This window comes from Bison bison, unplaced genomic scaffold, assembly GCF_000754665.1.
Source record: "Bison bison bison isolate TAMUID 2011002044 unplaced genomic scaffold, Bison_UMD1.0 scf7180017864263, whole genome shotgun sequence".
Lineage (NCBI taxonomy): Eukaryota > Metazoa > Chordata > Mammalia > Artiodactyla > Bovidae > Bison > Bison bison.
This window is the reverse complement of record NW_011494835.1, coordinates 6,369,479-6,391,440: the sequence shown is the minus strand read 5'-3', so window position 1 is coordinate 6,391,440 and position 21,962 is coordinate 6,369,479. Positions and strand designations below refer to the sequence as shown.

The following is a 21,962-nucleotide window of genomic DNA, read 5'->3' as shown; positions in this document are numbered from 1 at the left end:
AAAATCCCATGGATGGAGGAGCCTGGTAGGCTGTAGTCCATGGGGTCGCTAAGAGTCAGACATGACTGAGCGACTTCACTTTCACTTTTCATTTTTCTGCATTGGAGAAGGAAATGGCAACCCACTCCAGTGTTCTTGCCTGGAGAATCCCAGGGACGGGGGAGCCTGGTGGGCTGCCATCTATGGGTCGCACAGAGTCGGACACGACTGAAGTGACTTAGCAGCAGCATGTATATATATATAATATTATATTTTATTATATATATATATCTTTATATAAAAATATACACATCTATATATATGGAGAGAGAGAGAGATGCGCTTTGTAAAAATTAAAATAAAAAAATGAAATAATTCAGACTGTGGAGTGTTGGTTGAAGGCCTCATGGTCCCTGGCTACCTGACTGTCATTTGGAGTTTCCCTTTGTTGGTAATGCAGATTGTACCACATTTTGAGAATAAATCCCCTGTGCTGCCCTCAATGTGTGATGTCATACTTTCTCTTGGTTCGGTAAAGAAGTTCTAAGGGTTGGTTTGGTTTCACATTAGAATTAGACAGTTTGGATACAATGAACTATATTCATAATACCCCTTTTCTCTTGAGTATCACCATCACATTCAAGTCCAGTGAACTAGCCCTTATCAATCTTCCGTATGTCTTAGAATGGAAGTTAAACGAGGAATATGAGGGCAAGAAAGACAGCAGTGGAGATTTCCGTTTATTAGGGTACATGATTTTTAGGTCTTTCTGTTACCTTAGCATGCTAACTATATTTCTGCCCATAGGTAATCAACAAACATTTCTATTTCCCCTGCTCCACTGTTTCCTGGACCCAAATGATATGCCTCATTTTATGTTTTCTTCAGGATAGACAACGCATTATGTGCTGTGTTAATGATCTCTTGAGTTTTTAACTGAATGATCCTAATGGCTCATTTTATTTTTCATGGATGATAAGGTAATTTTCTTTAATACCAAGAGCCATAAAACATGATACAGGTGTCACTCAGTCCAGTAACCATAATGATGACACCGCTACTGAAATTTACTGATTATATCAATTATCATCCCAATGTAACTAATACAATCAGTCTCTTATTAATACAGTTCCACCATGTTAGCTGTGCTGCTTACGTGGGGAACTGGAATAGTTAGAAAGATATTTTTGTGACTGAGAAATGATAATTTTTCTTCTCTAAAAATAAACTTTGTATGTATAACCCTCACAATAAGACCATTCTCAAACAAGAAGTGATTCAAAAAAAGAAGTCCACTATGATCTCAGGGCTCTGTATTCAATCCAAAATAACACATACATTTTGAAATAGGGGAATAACCCAGACTTTCATACCAAAGATAAAAGATTCCCAAATAATTTTCCTATGATTAAATTATATGGGTGATAATTTTATTGTTAAAGTTAGAGTAAATTTCATGAAAAATTAATCCCCCCTTCAGTAGATAGTTCACCTGTTGAATTCTTACCATTTGGTGATGTTCTTGTATCTCTTGTTGGCGGAGTTGTGTTTATTTCAGAAGTTGTTGATAGTGGAGTGGTTGTTGCTGAGGTGTCTGAAAAAAAAATTGTGTTAAAGCAGTTTCATTAAAATTTACATTTATTTTGCTGAGAAACATTCTAGTATATTTAAACAAAATAAATTGTACGTATGGTTTTGGAATTAATTTTCTAATTGTAAAAGAATTCAACCTTGAGTTCATTATTCATTCATTCACTCCATCAGCTTCTCACCAATGGCATGAATTTTTAAGATGATTGCAGGAGCAGTCTGTTGTTCTGAAAGAAAATAATATCTTACAAAACCAGTGAGGAATACGTGTGTAAGTTTGACACTTAATTAAACCAACTAAAGTAACATTGTCAAGTGAAATAATTAAACAAATACTCTCTGGGCAGTGTTCACCAAGTGTTTTTATAGCAAGTTATTGTTACTAAATACTAAAAAATCTCAGTAGTAATTCATTTCTACCTGGAACATAGCATTCTCCTTTCTTTCTCTCCTCTCCCCCTTTTTTCTCTCTCTCTCTGTATATACGTATATAGATATAGATAGATAGATGTGTGTGTGTCTAACTATATATGTAAATTTATTGTCTATTTGGAATATATTAGTAGACAATAGATTAAAAAATTCAACAATTGCTACAAGCCTAAATTCTTGGCAATAGAGCCACCATAAATCTGCCTTTTAAAACCATTTATTTCTCTCAACTGTAATAATCAAAAGCACAGAAATGAAGACAATACAATGTTATATATATTATATATTTATTTTTAATAATTATTTTTGGCAATAGAAAGTCACTGTCTTACAATAACTCTTAAAACATCCATTGCAATATTATTTTTTAAAGTGAAACATGTAGGGCTTCTCAGTGATCTATGGAAAGATTTGTTTCACACAATATTACTGTAATTTTTTAACATTTATACAAGCATATGGTGTTTCCCAGGTGGTGCAGTGGTAAATAATCTGCCTGCCAATGAAGGAGACACAAGAGGTGCGAGTTTGATCCCTGGGTTGGGAAGATGTCCTGGAGAGGGAAATGGCAACCCACTCCAGTATTCTTGCCTGGAAAATCCCATGGGCAGAGGACCCTGGTGGGGCTACAGTCCATGGGGTCACAAAGAGTCAGACACGAGTGAGCACACATACACACAAACATACAGTCATACAAGTGGATCCAAGTAGTTCAAACACATGTTGTTCAAAGGTCAGTTGTATATAGAGTCAGAGAAATGCATGTTGATAAGAGGGTGGACTCTGAATAACAAAAACTTTTGTTCAAACTCCAGTCAAATTGGGTATGTCATTACAGTAAATGCATGTCCTTCGTATAACTCGTCAAATTTAAATTTCATTCAAAATTTTCCTCTTTGAATTTGAGGAAAAAACAACAATCTTGAAAGTCAGTGAAAAGTAATATTTGAGATGTCACAAGATAAGAGTGTTCTTCCTGTTTCGTTTTATAGATTGGAGGGGCTTGGGAGTGTTAGTGCTTAGCTCTGACTTTGTTTACAAAGAGCTCACAGAAATTGCTTGACATGTTGAGCATATACTGACATGCTCTGTACACACAGGAACAACAGCATTGCCTTTTCACAGGCTTTACCGAAACCGAATCAAAGCTTTTTTCACCTCTGGAGATACATTCACACCCTTGGTCTTACTACCCTTCCCTCCTACCTTGCAATATCTAGCAGATAAAAGGAACACAGCACATATGAAGTTACCTTTGCTCTATTAATTAGTCATTTTGTTTTTGCTATCTTTCTTTTTGCCCTAGAGTCCATGATATAATACTAATTTCTAAGTTTAAATTGAGATTGAAGAAGAAGTTATTCACAGAAGCATATACTACTTGGGTAGGAATTTCATCTGTAAATAGCTTGAATGATTTCTCTCTTTGACTTGCTAAATATAAAACAACCTTAATTTCTGAGTATAATCTACAACTCCAGAGATATTTTTCATATTTCTTTTTTCTCTTCCTTACTTCATTCTTTCCTTCCTTCTTTCCTTTTTGCTTCTGCACACACTGGTAGCCAATATGAAAAGCATAGTTAAAGACAGTGAAAGACTTTATGTTGTACCAAACAGTATCACACTTAAGGAGATTTTAATATGGTAGGGAGTATATCTGTACACAATAAATTGCAAAGAATACTCTGTTTGAGATGTGTATAACAGTGTTTCTCAAACTTTGGGTTATTAAACAGTTAAAGATAAATGCATTGCAGTCAGAGCTTTTCCCCCAAATGAAAGAGAAAAGAGACAACATTAGAGTAGTTTTGTAAATAATAAGAGTAAGTATTGTTTCATGAAGCTTTTGCTTAGGAGTGTGTGTGTGTGTGTGTGTGTGTGTGTGTGGTGTATGTCTGAATGAAATGTGTGCCAGTGCAAAATGTATTTCTTACAGTGATTCCAGCTAAAAATTGGAAAACTCTGGGACAAGAAAAATTGAGGCAAGAATTTATAGAAGATGACTACTCTTCTGGCATGAGTAAGGAATACTTCATGAGAGAGTTGACAGGGGCTGGAGCTTGAAGAGTGAGTAACATGTTCACAAAGAAAGAGGAAAGAACATGAGTGAAGGTGTGAAATGGGGGAATGAGAGGGATTTGAGGGCATGCAAAGAGGTTTGTTTGGCTGAACTGCTATTGCTATGAGAAGACTTGGTGGATGTATCTGGTAAAATTCTGGAGACCAGATTATAAAGGATTGTGAATACCAACCCAGAGACATGGGACTTTACCTACAAGTCTGTTTGGAACAATGGGAAGAGACCAAAAGGAAATTCAACTGTAGAAAACATGATTGGGAAATGAGGAGGGCAGAGAATGAGAAGCCACTAGTTGAACTTGAACTAAAAGCTCCCATTTCTGTGTTTACCAATGTCGTTGGCCCTCTTGAAGTCGTCGTGTGAAATCAGTAAATTCACAAGTATAGTTTGAAGCAAACTAGTAGGGAAATTTCTAGCCACAAATTTCTACCACATAATTAACATAGTAAGATTGAGATATTTGCTGCTGTTAAGTCACTGAGTGACTCTTTGTGAACCCATGGACTGCTGCATGCTAGGGTCCTCTGTCCTCCACTATCCCCTGGAATTTGCTCAAATTCATGTCCATTGACTCGGTGATGCTATGTAACCATCTCATCATCTGCTGCCCCCTTCTCTTCCTGCTCTCAGTCTTTCCCAGAATCAGGGTGTTTTCCAATGAGTCAGCTCTTCACATCAGGTGGCCAAAGTACTGGAGCTTCATCATCAGTTCTTCCAATGAATATTTAGGGTTGATTTCCTTTAGGATTGACTGGTTTGATCTCCTGTCAAAAATCTTCTCCAGCACTACAATTCAAAAGCATCCATTCTTCAGCCCTCCGTTTTCTTTATGGTCTAACTCTCACACCTATACGTGATTACTGGAAAAACCGTAGCTTCGACTACATGGAGGTTTGTTGGCAAAATGTTATCTCTGCTCTTTAAAGGAAATGGCAACCCACTCCAGTGTTCTTGCCTGGAGAATCCCAGGGACGGGGGAGCCTGGTGGGCTGCCGTCTATGGGGTCGCACCGAGTCGGACACGACTGAAGTGACTTAGAAGCAGCAGAAGGTTTGTCATAGCTTTCCTTCAAAGGAACAAGCATCTTTTAATTACATGGCTGGTTGACCTCACATTCCAGTTGTCCAGTTCTAGAAGAGTGACTATGCCATCATGGTTATCTGGGTCATTAAAGCCTCTTCTGTATAGTTCTTTTGTATCCTTGCTACCTCTTCTTAATCTCTTCTGCTTCTGTCAATCCTTATGGTTTCTGTCCTTTATTATGCCCATTCTTGCATGAAATGTTCCCTTGGGATCTCCAATTTTCTTGAAGAGATCTCTAACCTTTCCCATTCTATTGTTTCTCTCTTTTTTCACTGTTCATTTAGGAAGACTGAGATATAATGTAAGGCTTTTCCTCGTCTTCTTCCTTCTACACGTTTGGCCACTGATTTCCCAGCACTCATTACTGTCTCCATTACCAGTTCTTCAGATTGTTCAACAGAGAGCATTTCTTCTTTTGGCAAGGATTGACAAATAACCCATATAAATATGGAGCATCACTATGTTCCAGGTAGCATGTGAGTACTTTCTGTGGATTATCTCATTTAATCCTAACAAAGACCCTACAATGCTCATACTCTTATGATCACCATCTTATAGGTGAGGACACTGAAGCTCAAACATGGTAAGCAGCTTGCTCATATTGCACCCTGGGAAGTAAGACAGTTGGAATTTCAGTACAGACACCCTTGACTCCAGAGAAGATACTCTTAACCATCACACATCTGGCCACGGCGTGGTGGATTCATGCCAAGCCACACTCCCCTCTACCTTCTTTCTGCCTCTGACAAGATGTCATACTGAAAGTGTGGAAGTGACTAGACACACTGATGTTTTGACTCCATGTGCTTAGGATGAAGAAAGAGACAAAATATCTCACTTTTTCTTTTTAATAACAAGCATTCATACTGTCATGTATATATAAATAAACAAACATATAAGATGTTTCTATATTAGACTTAAAGCTTCAAAGGATATTTCTAATCTTTTAAAGGTGTTTAAAATTGAAAAATAAAAACAAGAGATTTACTGAGTTTAAAAAAAAAATTGCAAATAGAAATTTTCTCTCCTGATATGATGGAAAAGATTTATTCTAACTACCACCATTAATGCAGAAGGAAATGGCAGCCCACTCCAGTATTCTTGCCTGGAGAATCCCACTGATGGAGGAGCTGGGTGAGCTGCCGTCCATGAGGTCACAAAAAGTTGGACATGACTGAGTGACTGATACACACTTCTATTAAAGTTTTATTGACCAGGGTATGAATAGCTATCAATTATGCTTTTACTCTATTATCTGTAAATTTATTCTAGGTCTGATTTGATCTTATACTAAACTATTGAGGGAAATGGTTTTTTCTGAAGTATTTTCTCTTCACAGGACACAGTGAGGTAGCATTTTTTCTCTCTTTACTTCCAAAATGTTTAAAGATAAATTTAACAAGGAGACCTGTGCTTCATGGCTTTGCTTGTGCCAAACCAGAGAGTACTGCTCTTGAGAGAAACAGATGGTGCTCCATCCCCATTCCACTCTACCCAACACACTTACACTGAGAGAGCGCAAGGGATGCAAAGCCCCAGCTTCCTACATTACGAAAGAATGAAGTATTATTGGGATTTCAATGACAATCACTGTTTTAATTATGATATAAGAACTTTGAGAATTCAGTTTATGGCTAGAAACCAGGTATCCTATTTTCTCCTGTTTTCAAATGATCAAATCATTGACTCCAATCTTCTTAACATGTTTTGTAATTACATTTATAGGTAACTCACAAATAATCTCTGAGAGTTAGAATTTCATCCATCCTCATAATGAGCAACTGTAATCAAAAGTAAGGGGGTCCAGTTGCCTGCCGCTCAAAAGCCAATAAAGAGGCAACGTTGGTGGAAAGTTTGCTTTATCTCGGGTGCTGACAATCCACAGTGAGGGGAAGGTGGACTCCTGTCCAAAGGTCGATTACCACCCCCCGGTTCCCTGCACACTGACAATCAATGGGCAAGCGCTTTTATAGACGGAAGAAAGGCACTACATGCAGAAACAGTATGGTTGACTCTGACAGTCATCTTGAAGTTGGTCATCTATGGTCTGACCAGTGTCATCGGGGCTGTTTTAAGTACAGTTAGTCTTCAGTTCCAGGGTTGGTTTGTTCTCATCTCTTTGAGGCCAGTTCTCCAGAGTGTGGTACCTCTTGCCACACTCTTGCCACATGTCATGGTTACAATCTGGTCATAATGTAATTAACTTTCTTCTACCTGGTGGGGGTTTCAGTGTCCATAAGACAGCTCACAGGATATGGCTCAGAATATTATCTATGGCCCTTGAGAAGGAACTAGAGGTCCTTAACTATGCTTAATGACTAAACTATTATTATTTCATTTTATTGGACTGTTTCGCTTTGTTTCTTCATGTTCTCACTTCTCTGACTAAACTTATTGTTTGGCTAAAGTTTTTCCACAGACAAAAGGCAGGCGAGGGGGTGGGTGTGGGGGAGTAAGGACCATAGGGTTCTGCTCTGTTTCAAAACTATTTCCCCCATCTACTTTTTCCCCTACCAAGTCTGTGTCTAAAGTCCACTGAAAATCCACTACTAAAGACTGATCTTGCTTTTTCTAGATCAACACAAACACTGAATGATGGTAACTTAAAATTCTACAACTTGAAACCTGGAAAAAACTTTAAAAAAATATCCTAATGTAATAGAATCCATACATTTTGCAGCTTAGAAAATGTATGAATTTAAGGGAGTTTCAAAGATCAAGGCACCAATTAGTTAAATTCCTTCTCTAATTCTACTATTCGTGTATGTGGAATGCACTTGTGGCAGAGACACTGCTGAAGTTTTCCTTTGAATTATTTGAGAAAATATTTTTTCTTAGCCAGTTTTAACCATAAAGACAACTTCAGAAGGCTTTAAGTTCTTTAAGAAAACAGAATGGTTTCTTTATAAACCTTCAAAATACCATTATTAGGTAATAACTTAATAAACTAGATTAATTGCTTTCTGGGACTGAAGGTAAAGTAGATAACTTTATATTTCAATAACTTAGAATGTATTGCTTCTACTATTTCATATTGTCTTCATGCAATGCCACTTCCTATAAATATCACCCCTTAGACTTTTGGAAACTTTTACAGATTATATATTGAAATAAAATGATTGTCAATTTTCATTTATCACTTGCAGATGCTTCTTCACTATGTATTATAGCTTAAATGAATACAGATCCACTTCTTATATTTACATGTGATGGCAATGCATAAATCTGGATGTTATAAATAGTGAGAAGGTCCCTTTTCATAGTACTTTGTCAGTAATAGCTAGCATAATTTTTGCTCAATATTGTACCCTATATCTTCTTTGTCTGAAAAGAAGTAACAAAGAATTAACACAGTTTAAGTGGAAAATTTCAGTTTTCCCTCACACATGAAAATATGTTAAAATATTAGTTATATAATACAGTATATTACAAATTTATACATAGATAAGTAAAATATATTTGTATATTAATATAACAACAATAAATACATGAAATATGATACCACTTTCTATATTCTCATCAAAACAGAACCTTCATGAAAGATAAGGGACTGATTCCTTTTAATTATCAGTGTCATATCAACACATTGCCCTTTGACACAGCAAAGGTCACTTTGGCCTACTTCTAACCAAATGAAAGACAGTTAATTTTTTTCCTCAATTTAAAGAAAACAATTATTACATGATGATTTCTTCTATCTGCATTGGTCTGATAATTTCAATATTTTCTATATGAAGTGCATAAGTAAGCTACTAGCCAATGAGACTTTTACCTCAACAAACATTTGTCTATTTTAAGAAAAATTAAAAATACCTTTTTCCTAGAAGAATTTAGACTTTATTTTGATACCCAAGCTACACATATATGAAACAACTGTAAGGTTATGTCAAGGTGCTGTATAAAAATGTTGCTGGAGCTTCCCAGGTGGCTCAGTGGTAAAGAATTCACCTGCCAATGCAGGAGACACAGGTCCAGTGCCCGGTCCAGGACGATCCCACATGCCATGGAGTAGCTAAGCCCATGTGCCGCAACTTCCGAGCCTGTGCTCTGGAACCTGGGAGTCACAACCACTGACGCCTGTGTGCCCTGGCTCCTGTGTTCAGCAACAAGAGTAGCCCCTGCCCTCCACAGCTAGAGAAAAGCCCGCACAGCAATGGAGGCCTGTGCGGCCTTCATTAAAATAATGAAATAAATCAATAAAATTATTTTTTAGTGGTGCTATATAATTAATACTGTGTTTAGTTTGTTGTATGCCAGTTCAGTGAAATCAAAGTAAGGCTATGTCTCTATGTATCTGGGATAAACAGAATCCTTCTCCTGGTGGAACAGATTTCAAGAGGAATCAGATAATTTTGCACGAGAAGGAGAGAAAAAAATTGTTTCATGGCAGAAAAAGAAGTTAGGGTATTCAAAAAGAAGGGGAAGGTCAATAGTGCCAAGTAAAAAAGACTATACAATATAAGGCCTGCAATGGGGCATGGAGGATATTACACACTTAAAAGTAGAATCTTTTGGGAGAGGAAAACAGGGAAATTTCATTTTAAATGAAAGCATTAGAACTAGTGGGAACTCTTAAAAAAAAGGATTTGAAGTTTAGGGTATTTTTTCTATTAAGGCTAACAAAATACTATAGCGAACGCAAAAGGTTTGAGAATGCTTATCTTTCGTAGGTGGAATGAATTTGGGGGCTAAGAAGAAAATCTCATCTCTGACAGGAAGAAAACATGCAGATACGTGGGCGAGAGCTCTGTCCCACAGAGGAATCTCCTCAGGTGGCCAGCCATCTGTTAGGTGGGGAGGGAGCGCCAGGCCTGGCAGGTGCCGGCATGGACAGGTGTCTCAGCCACCTGGCCCCTCTGGGGAGGACAGGAAGGCAGCATTGCACTTGTGAGTTTCTTCAACAGAAAACAATAATATCTGCAAAACGGACCTGCGGATCCAAGGTGCTTTGGCTGACAAATGGATGGAGGCTCCCAAGGCAAGTTTTCTCCATTCATCCAGGTGTCAGGTTTGAAATTATGGGAGTTTGCAGGTATTTTTCCTTCACAAAACAACTGTGATTCTTTAAAGATCAGGCTCCATGGTTGCAGACTCTATTATAAGGGGACTTTTTATATGCTGTACCAGGTTTGAGGTGTGTCAGCTCTTTGAGGTATAAAAAGGCAAAGGTTGTATTTTAATATTTATAAGAATGGGAGTATTCAGGGAAAGAAGTGACCTGGCCATACTCCTGGGCTCTAAGACAACCGTCCCGAGACTCCTCCTGCCGTGCTCTGCTCTGACTCCAGAGAAGAACCGTGATTCTGTGATTCGGAAACCCCCAGCTTTCCTCTGAGCTTAGACTGTCACCACCTGAAATCCTGGGTCTTTGATACAGGCCCTCCTGGCATTTCCTCGGCAACAGGGAAGGTCTCGCTAGACATTCTCCTCCAGCAGGTGACATTAGTTTAGAAGAGCAACTTGCAAGAAATGACACCATGGGAAGTAGAAGGACATAGGGACTCTGCAGTTGTGACATCAGCTAATGATGTCGCTGCGTGAGCCACTTCGCCGCTTTGGGCCTTGGTTTCCTCTCTATGAAAAGTGTCTGCTGAATAGAGTTTCTTCAGCTACAAAATTATATTACTTCTAAGATTAAATTATAATGCAAATATCCATTATGACAAATAATAAAATGTAAGTTGCATTTCTACATACCAAGAAGGAGGCTTGTACTTCAGAAGTTATATACAAAGGCTTCATGAAGTTATAAACTCATCACCTGGGAGAAATCTAAGTCCCCAAATGATTTCTGTATTACAAGGGACAAAATGACTAACTCTATATGCAATCTGAAAATGTTACCTGGTCAAAATATGTTTCCCTTCAGGTGTTAGTCTACCTGGAAATAGTGAAAAAGTGAAAGACAAAATTTGAAATAGATATTTGGATTACTTTGTGTTGGAATGTTCTTTTTTAACATAGAAGAGCAAATGATGAAATATTTTACATAGATAAAACCAATACCAACATGAATGAACAGAGCTCATATACAATAAGCTACACAACTTCTCAACAGAGTGTATGTGTAGGTCTGTATGTGTGTTTATGTCTACTTTCGATTAGTGACAGCTGAGTTTGTAAGAAGTCTACAGTATTGCATTTGAAGCTGGAAAATTATATTTGCCTGAATTTGAGATGTCATGTTTATTATTTCATTAACTCTTACTTTTGTCTTCTCTAAATGTAAAGAAAAACTCTCTAGCTGATTTTAAATGCTTTTTAATTTGTATCTGTTGAGAGATGGTAATTTCAGTTATTAGGGGGTAAAATAAGAGGACAAAAGTTTATTTCTATCTTCAGAAAAATCAAGGTTGTTTGATTTTTCAAAGACAATCTTTTCTTGCCCTAAAAAGAATGATTTGAATAGACAAACAAGTTTAAAAATAGACATTCCAAGAATTAAGCATGTGTAATAATAATTGCTTTCATATCACTTGATTTTAACAATTTCATAGAACAGTAGAACAGACACTACTATTATCTCCATTTTATAGATGAAGAAATCGAGGTCTGATTGTGACTTGTCAAGACTCAGAGTAGAAGGTGTTAGAGCCTAGTTTATATTCAGATGTTCTAATCCCATCTTTCATGTTCTTTTCCTTTACGTTGGCTAGTCTTAGAACTGCAATGTCATGTTTGCGGTTGCAAACTTAGCACACATACATGGGGTTGCAGAGTCAGACACATGCATGCTAATATTTAGCGGCATTCTGTTTTCTCAACTAGTGGGTGCCATTTATTATCTTATTGGGAAGGTAGTTCACAATTTTCATGTAAATGAAAGATTTACTTTCAAAACATTGGAGGACCACTACTTTGTGGATCATGGTGTATCAATAACAGTATAATCTTGTTCATTTGACTAATGGTTTTATATAGGATTACAAGCTGAGCCAGAATTTGATACCTTGTCTTATTCATTCCCTGCAAATAGTGAAGGACAGTCTTTAAACACGCGTGACATACTTTTAATCAGAAACAAATAAGCAAAGACTTAACAGAGCAGGGGATTTACAGCCCTTTGTTTCCAATATGTACCAGTTCCAAGTGCTAGAATAAAAGCATATCTTTCCTCCTGTGAATCTGTTTCTCCACAGTTTTCCACACTGGAGATGGAAAAACTGCTCAGTTTGCTCGGATGGAACCACATGCCCAGTAGATGCCCATCATGTATTTCTATAAGAACAGAGAAGAAGTCATGGTGTCTACTTCCTTGTTTTGGAGACTAGCCTTCTAGCTTTTATATGGTATATTTTTCCAAATTAAAAATATTTGAACACTCCTTCAGGATGCCATCAAAAGAGTCCCTTGTAGTGGGCTAATTAAATCTAACACATTTAAAAATAACTCTGCATGTTGTGGGACAGATGCAGCCTTTGGAAAGAGAGAGAGCTTACACTGAACACTGCAACAGATTTTTGTTATTTAATAGTGGGCAACAGACACGTTTACAGAATATGTTTTCAAAGCTTGGTTGGGAAGTATCTGCTTTGCTGACAATGGAAGAAATTAGGACATCCATATTTAAAGAGAAGGAGAGCAAGAAGTAAAGTATATATTCTTATTTCTCAGTTGACTCACATTCGCCTTATAATTTGAAAGTAGTACCCTTTTGTATAATATCATTAAAATTTAATAAGAAGAATGAACCTCTCCAAATTCCTTTCCCAAATGCCAAGATGAAGACTGGGATGGAAAAGTTTTCTATCTTATTTGGGCTTGCCAGGTGGCACCAGTAGTAAGGAACCCACCTGCCAATGCAAGAAACATAAGGGAGGTGGGTTCGATCTCTGGGTTGAGAAGGTCCCCTGGAGGAGGAAATGGTAACCCACTCCAGTATTCTTGCCTGGAGAATCCCTTGGACAGAGAAGCCTGCCAGGCTATGGGTCTATAGGGTCACAAAGAGTCAGACACGACTGAAGCGACTTAGCACTAGCACAGGAACGAATATTCACCTGTACCCTTGTAAGAAGTGATTTTGGAAATTCAGAAGGATACCCAAAACTGAAAGAGCTGTAAGCGAGAACTTAATTGGTCTTTCCAAGAAAGCAGAAATGATTTGTTCTTTTTAATCCTTGAGGGTGAGAGAGCAGAAGATTTAGAGGAAGAGAAGAGAGAATAGGCCAAGAAAGAAGGTGAAGCATCTAAAACCTTTTAAGAATGGAGGTATTTAAAACTTATCCTTAACTTTGCACCTCTCTGTTGTAAAGCCCCCCTCCCTACGCATAAAGTCACCTATGCATGCAGCATGCTGGCATGCACTCCACATGAAGTCTGGAAATATCCAGCAAGACTCTAGTTAAGTGGGTCTTTCTGGGCATGCAGGAAAGCATGCGGAATTACATTTTGGTTGTTGCCAGTGCAAAGATGAAGAAAATGTCACAAGGAACCAAATAGAGGACAAGATTCAGTGGATGCAGGAAGGTGGAAATAAAGATGAAACTTAATCTTCTCTCCACCCAGAAGTATTTGAGGAAATGTGAGGCAATGGACTTTTTCCCAGAGCAGCAAGTAAGTCTTTAGTCTGAGCATGTTTTTATATTAAAGGTGGATATATCCAGGAGCCATCCTTGTTATATAAAATTATTCTCATTTTATTAAGTGCTGTTTACTAGACTCAGAATCAAATTTTCTGAGTCACAATTATATGTTTATGGCAGAAGACAATGGTAAATTTGTTCTATAGCAAATCAATCCAGAATTGGCTATAAATTGTTTGCTTCCCAAATATGGCAGGATTTGAATAGACTTTGGAGCTATAGAGCAAGCGCTTCAATGCAGCAGTGATAATTATTTAGATTTGAGATATCACCAATATTAAGTGTTTTCTAACCATGAAAGTTACCATTAGATTACAGTTGAATTTATTGTAAACTGATTTTTTCCAGTTTTAAAGAGGAATTCATGCCAGAACAATTAAATTTTACTTTCCTAACAGCAATATTAATAAAAGAAAACCAATAGATGTATTGTTGCATTATTATAAACATATAATTAGTTTTTTATCCAACATGCTTAAGAAATATAGTGCTCTGTATAACTAAACATTTTTTAATTAGTTTAGAATTATTATGTGAAATATACCAGAAAAATCAATTTTCAAGCAATTCTAATAGATAACATTAACATTCATCTGTGTATCTCCTGCTACTCGTACTTGACAATAGGTGCTTATTAGCTGTTTTTTATATGCTAAATTTAAGTTTTACCTGACTAGCCAGAATCTTCAGACTATTATAATTAATTTATCACTTTAAATAGATCATTAGCTAAAAAAGAGAGTAAAACTTGGGTTGTATTTATATTGAAGATACTATCTACTATTGAAATTTCATATTGAAATAAAATTTCTGGGTTTAAATTTATTGGGAAATCATTCCTTTATGCTTTATTACTATTAATAAACATGCCTCTGCTTTTTTGTGTGAATTCAACAGTGTTGAATTTATGGTTCATAAACTGGGATTTATGAGTTTTTTCTAATATAGGGTCACTTCAAAATCTGGGAAAAATTTGTGGGGCATTTTCTATGCTCTTGGCATTTTTATTATTTCCAGTGAGACTTCTGTAACACTTGAAAGTATTACACTTCCTATTCTCATGGGTGATAAAGGTTGAAGTGAAATGTCTTTGCTAAATTCAGAAGAGTCACTTACCAACTATCAAAGTATCTTCAAAACTCTTGTCCATTTTAGCAGGTTTCAAGGGAGAAAAAGAAACTGACAAAAGGAAATGCCATGGTTGGCTGTAGCAGTCTCCTAAGTTTCAATCTCTTGGAAAGTGTGTCCAAACTTTCATTCACTCCTGTGCCACCTTTATGAGTTTATTCATATTCTTTACCTACTGTTACTTCTTTACTCTTTTTCTTTAAAATAAAATCATTTTAAACTTAACTATAAAAATAAATAGTATGACAAAAGTCATATTCCATAAAGATATCATTGACTATGATGTTTCTATGCTTGAGTCCTTCTCTCCTTATATTGAAAAGTGAAATTTGTGAATGTTACAGGACAGTAAAGACATAACACCAAACTTACACCTAGGTAACTATAAGTATCATGGAGATTTGAGTTAATGTTGTTTAATTCCACTGATGCCTAAAATTATCTCAAGTACCTGGAAATACTGCTCTCGGTAAAAGTTTGTAAAAGCCACTAAATAAGTCTTAAATTATTTTGAATGTACTAAATTTTAGCTTTTCCATATGACAGAAAGTCAACCTTGACTCCATTTTTATCCTTCGTTTTTTTACCTCATGCCACCATGTATTATTCCCATCTTTCTTTAAGAATCAAGGTCAAAAGAGCCCAAAGCTCATTACTGATAATATAGGTATAAACGAAGGACTGAATAGGTGATCAACAATTCATTAACGTCCCGAAAGCCTATGTGGAGAAAATGCTGTACAGCTGATCCTTAAACAACGAGAGGGTTAGCGGTCCTGATCCCTTGTACTGTCTGCACATAATTTATAGTCTTCCCTCCCGATCTGAAGTTCCTCTGTAACCTCTGTATTTGAGGTTCTGCAGCCACCAGTTCAACTGAACTCCAATTGTGTAGGACTATGCAAGCGTTCGTGCTAAGTTGCTTCATTTGTATCTAACTCTTTGTGAGCCTAAAGTGCACCAGGCTCCATGGGCTTCTCCAGGCAAGAATACTGGAGTGGGTTGCCATGCCCTCTTCCAAGTAATCTTCCCAACCCAGGGATCGAACCCACATCTCTTAAGTCTCTCCTGCACTGGCAGGCAGATTCTTTACCACTAGCACCACGTGAGAAGCCTTGTAGGACTATAGTACTTACTATTTAAAAAATCCACATATACGTGAACCTGCATAACTCAAACCTTTGTTGTTTAAGGATTAACTGTATATAAAAAGGGAGCCATACAGCCTATCATAATCCAGTTAAAATCAAAATCAGGTTTTTAAAGGATAGTGTGTTGAGCTACATTTTTAAGATCTTGGATAATAGTAAGGAAATATACACTGAAAAATAACTAGATAAATTATTATTCATTTATAGGACAAAGTTTAATAGGAATAAATATAAAGTGAACAACAAAACAACAAAAGCAAAAAATGTACGAATTTAGTAAACAGTACAGAATAAATACATCAAGAAAAGGTGTAAAGGCAAAGGAAATCCCAAGCAAGAAGTGAATAATTCGTATGATATTTTATCTTAAAATTATACTTGCAGATAAAACTGTATGGTGAGATCATTATATACAACTAAGTAGTAACTATCGTTATTTTGCTTAAGAGTGGTTAGATTCTTATTACAACATGAATTCAATTTCCATCTCTGCAGTCTAAACAAGTAGGAGCAAAATTATCAAAGAACAGAAACTAATGTGAGTAGAGAGGTAAACTGAATTCCGGGAGGAGAAGAAAAAGGAGTTGGAATGATACACTGTTTAATCTGAGGAAACAATATCTGAAACTAACTTAATCTTTTTCAAATTTATTTCTTTAATATCATTTGTCTCATTAACTTAATTTCCTAATATGCGAATGAAAGTTAAAAGAATTTCACCTTAAAATTTCACTTTTTTGTTTTACTAGATGAAAAAAAAATCAGTAATTCTTTTACTAATACTCAGTTAGTAAAATGCAGTTCATTAACAAATGATTTTCATATAAGTACCTCAGGAAACACAATGATAACTATAAACCAAAGTAATTAGTAAAATATATCTGCCATGAAAAAACATGATAACTTCCATAATTATAATGCATAACTTTTTATCTATGTTGGAAGAATAGAAAAAAACTATATATTTATAAAATTTACTACTATTATTTTTGCTAGTAGTAATATAGTATTGTAAAATGGTCATAAAGCATCATTTTATCTGTACCATTTATTCAATGATAAATTTAAAGCTCTGACTTAACGAATTTAATTCATTAAGGCATATAAGAGATATATGTCAAGGCATATAATCCTAAACATGTTTCTGGCTTTATGAAGCAAGTAAATAATGAATCATATAAATAAATTCAGCCAATATTAATCAAACATTTACTGTGAATGTAGCTTAAGAGAAAAGAATTTACCTTGCTAATTGGGAAAAATTCACTTGATACAGGGTGTTCATTCTGTTCATGTAAATATCAATTAAATTTATATCAAAAGCTTGAATTTATTACAAATTTTATTGGATAACACTTGAATTAGCTATTCATTGCTGTGCAACAAATTATTCCTAAGCACAGCTCTTAAACCACAATTATTTACTGTCTTCACAGTTTCTGCCATCAGCTCGAGGCTTGATGGATCTGGAAGATCCATTTACATGGTGGCTCACTCCCCTTGCTGACTACTTGGTGCTGGCTGTCAGTGGAAGGTCAGGTTTTCTCCACTGGGAATTTCTGCCTGGCTGTTCCCACAACACAACAAGATGGCTGGCTTCTCCCTGAGAGAGCAATCTGAGAGACCTTGGCAGAAGTCATATGTCTTTTACTTCCTTGTCCTGGAAATTACACGACATTTCCACTGATTTCCAAGAGTCACACAATTCAATTTTAAGTAAGTGTGAGAATGGGCCATCCAAGTACTTGAATACAAAAGGGAAGGATTATTGGAGGCCATCATGGAGGCTGGCTACCAAACTGCTCAAAATTTGCTGGATTACTTTCAAGTCCAAAGATGACTAGGGGCTTCCCCAGTGATGCAGTGGTAAAGAATCTGCTTACAATGCAGGAGACACGGGTTTGATCCCTGGGTCAGGAAGATCCCATGGAGAAGGAAATGGCAACCCACTCCAGTATTCTTGCCTGGGAAATCCCATGCACAGAGGAGCCTGGTGGGCTACAGTCCACGGGGTCTCAAAGAGTCAGACAAGACTTAGTGACTAAACAACAACAAACAACAACAAAACTCTTAAGTATTTAAAATTCTGTTTATAAATTGAAAACAACATCTATCATTTTGCCTGCCTTTTAGGGTTTTATAGAGATAAACGTATATAAAAAGTACTTTGTAAAATCTTAATTAATAAGCAAATATGGCATTATTGTTGTTAAGTTATATAGTCAGATGTGGTACCATGCTGAAATGATTTTATAGAAAACAAAGCACATGGCTTTACTCATAAATACTTTTATTAAATGTTTTATTAGTTTTTAAAAATGGTTAAATTTTTAAAAGTACTTCTCTTACACTGAATTAGAAGGATACAAGAGAAAGTTGAATCTGAGTGAAATTAAGTCCTAAAGTGGAGAAGGCAATGGCACCCCACTCCAGTACTCTTGCCTGGAAAATCCCATGGACGAAGGAGCCTGGTAGGCTGCAGTCCACGGGGTCGCTAAGAGTCAGACACGACTAAGCGACTTCACTTTCACTTTTCACTTTTATGCATCGGAGAAGGAAATGGCAACCCACTCCAGTGTTCTTGCCTGGAGAATCCCAGGGACCGGGGAGCCTGGTGGGCTGCCGTCTATGGGGTGGGCTGCCGTCTATGGGGTCGCACAGAGTTGGACACGACTGAAGCGACTTAGCAGCAGCAGCAAGTCCTAAAGAGGATTAAACATTGTTTCATTTCATGACAGCCTGTCTGAATCACCGAGAAGCATATACAGCAAGCTTCAATCTAGATTTCAGAAGCGCAGTTCTAGCCTCACAAAGAGGACCAGGGGAGACCAGAGATCTTGAGGTGCACTGATATGCGGGTCAAGTCAGCCTTCAGTCTAGTGGGGTATATTTACAAATCAACTCATATTAAATTAAATATGATGAATGCCTCTGACTACTAAATAGTCGGTTGACCAAAAATTCCTTCAGGGTTTTCTGTAAGATATCATGGGAAAAACCCAAATGAGTTTTTTTGCCAACCTAATAATTCCAGGTAAAAACATTTTACAAAAAGCTACTTCAATGCAAGAGGACAAACCTGAGCAAAGGCAAGTCTTACTTGGAAGGCTCTGACCCTAAATAGGTAAAGGTGAATGACACCTGCATTAAGAGTGTAACAGAATGAGACCGAGAGGAAATCAATAACAGCTAAAGTAGAACTTCAAGTATCCAGTGTCTTCCCTATTCATAAAGGGATGTGTTCTAGAGTTTCAGGGGAATGGAGAACCCACAAATAGTGTATGATTAATGGCAACAGAGATTTATTTGCTAAAACAAGGTTGTGCTTGTCACAAAATGCTTCAAAAGCTTGCTGACATTTCTCTCCATAGCTTTTTTCTTAATATTTCTTAAGGTTTTCTCTTTTTTTTTTCCCACTTAAGAATCTCTTACAGTAAAAGTTATTAATTATTATTTAAATACACGTCTTTTTTTTATCATTATTTGTGACAAAAATGAGAAGTACTCATAAAACTCTTCAGCAGAATACCAAGTAAAATGGTGTCTCAAGGAAAAGCACTTATGCAATTTGAGTTATAAACTGAACTTTATGTTTTTTCTACAGACCACCATTTTTACTTGAAAGAATGACTTACAAAGGATAGTCTTTCTTTTGTTTATTTATTTAAATTATAATTGATTTACAATGTTGTATTAGTTTCAATGGGCTCAGCTGGTAAAGAATCTGCCTGCAATGCGGAAGACCTGGGTTCTATCCCTGGGTTGGGAAGATCCCCTAGAGAAGGGAAAGGCTACCCACTCCAGTATTCTGGCCTGAAGAATTCCAAGGAGTTGCAAAGACTCAGACACAACTGAGTGACTTTCAGTTCAATTCAATTAGTTTCAAAAGTACAGCAAAGTAATTCAAATATATATGTGTGTGTGTGTATATATATACACACACATAATAGCTGCCTTTATTTTTCTAATTATTGATTTTTATTTTTCTTATTTTACTGCACTAGCTAGCATATTTAGTACAACATTCATAAAAGTAGCATTGCTGGACAAGATTGTTTCATTCTCATTCTCAAAGGGAAAGCTAACATTTCTCCATCGCGCATGGTAATTGTTGTAGTTTTTGAAGCTACCGTATCAGATTGAGAAAATCCCCTATAGTCTTGTTTCCTAAATGTGTTTTTTTTTTTTAATAAAGAATGAATATTGAATTCTTAAAAGTGCTTTTCCTGCACGTGTTCAGATGATCATATATTTTTTTACACACTCTATCATTGTGGTAAATTATGTTGTTTGATGTCCTAGTGCTAAACCAATTTCATATTGTTAATATAATCCCAACTTGGGGCCAGTTAAGGATTTTTTTACTTTTAAATATTTTAAATATTTTATTTTTACTGGATTTTAAATATTTTACTGGATTTTAAAATCTTTTTTAAAATAATGAAACTGGTACAGTATTCCTCTCCTATAATATTCCTAGCAGGTTTTTATGTCAGCTGTATACTTGCAAAAAATCATGGGCCTTCAATATTTTTATCAAGGGCAGGAATTTTATGTTCATCAAATAAATTGTAAAGATGGGATGGGAAATAAAATAAAGTAGCATTTTAATCACATTCTATGATTTGTGGTTTCTAAATTCTTTAAATTATTTTCTAAGTTTTATGCTTTCTGAACACTATGAAACATGAATAGCAATCAGCATTAGGTTAACTATTTACAGCATATAGTAATAAAAGCATTATTCCTTACTGAAAATTTTAAAAATGATGACCTGAATGTCTTTAAAATTCTGAGGCTGAATTGGCAAGTCTAGTTAGTTGTAGAAAATTGTCCCAGAAAAAATCCATTGAACAGCCATACACACAGTGATAACTTTGCACACCCAGCACTTAGATGAAATCCTACAGGTTCAGGAAACAAGTGAAGGGATTAACCTGGTGCCCACAGGAGTTTGGCAGAGCAGTAAATGAGAGGCTCAGGGTGTAAGAGCATGTAGGTATGTAAGAATGAGACCATCTTCCAACTTAAAGGAGGCACTTGTGACTCCAGTTTAGCCGAATGCTGCTGTGAGGAAATACGAGATCCAGAGTTGCCAAAACAGCTGAAAATAAGACTTTCTCTTTATTTCTTTGTTGTTTTGTAAAACTTGTTGATTTTTAAACAGTATCCTGTAGTCATAAAATGGACTTCCCAAGTGGTGCTAGTGGTAGAGAACACTCCTGCCAATGCACAGACATAAGAGAAGTGGGTTCGATCCCTGGGTTGGGAAGATCCCCTGAAGGAGGGAATGGCAACCCACTCCAGTATTCTTGCCTGAGAATTCTGTGAACAGAGGAGCCTGGCGGGCTACAGTCCATAATGTGACAAAGATTTGGACATGACTGAAGCAATTTAGCACACATGCGTGCAGCCATAAAACATTGTGGCCAAACAACACGTCTGCTTGTTAGATATTAGATGTTTCTAGCTTGTGAAACTCTGGAGCAGAGGCTGTTGACTTCTTCCTATCCTGATTTATAAAGTAAGAGCATGATAATGACCAGTTTACAGATTTCAGTTAGTCGTTTTCTAATGCTAGAAATTTTCCTGTAAAATTAGGCCAGATTTGTAGCCTCACAGCTTCTCCATTTTTCTTCATACTCCAATGCTAGTCATTTCATCCTCCCTACTTTCTCAAACTCCTCTGGCTCTATGGATTATCAAACACATCCTGACCCCACTTGAAACTTCGATAGGATTACTCTATCTGTTTCTGTAATCAAACCATTAGTCAAGGAGGCTAATTTTCTTGAGCAGCCTATTCAGCAGAAGCTCATGGTCTTTTGGTGTCAATGAAAAAGAAGGGAAATGAATAGTAGCATTGAAAGCAATAAGATCTTACAATGAATTGAGAGTGAAGAGTATCTCCTTATAAAGAGATGATCTAAAAAA

The 21,962-nt window shown here is 36.5% G+C and overlaps 1 protein-coding gene across 3 annotated transcripts in view; it reads right to left on the bottom strand.

Moving 5' to 3' along the window:
• The window catches only part of EMCN (endomucin), a 125,247-nt gene that overhangs the window by 80,954 nt on the left and 22,331 nt on the right, over positions 1-21,962 (bottom strand). For all 3 annotated transcript variants that reach the window (XM_010848293.1, XM_010848291.1, XM_010848292.1), the window contains exon 2: positions 1,487-1,573. In XM_010848293.1, the coding sequence (XP_010846595.1) occupies positions 1,487-1,573 (87 nt within the window). The remainder of the gene's footprint in view (positions 1-1,486; positions 1,574-21,962) is intronic.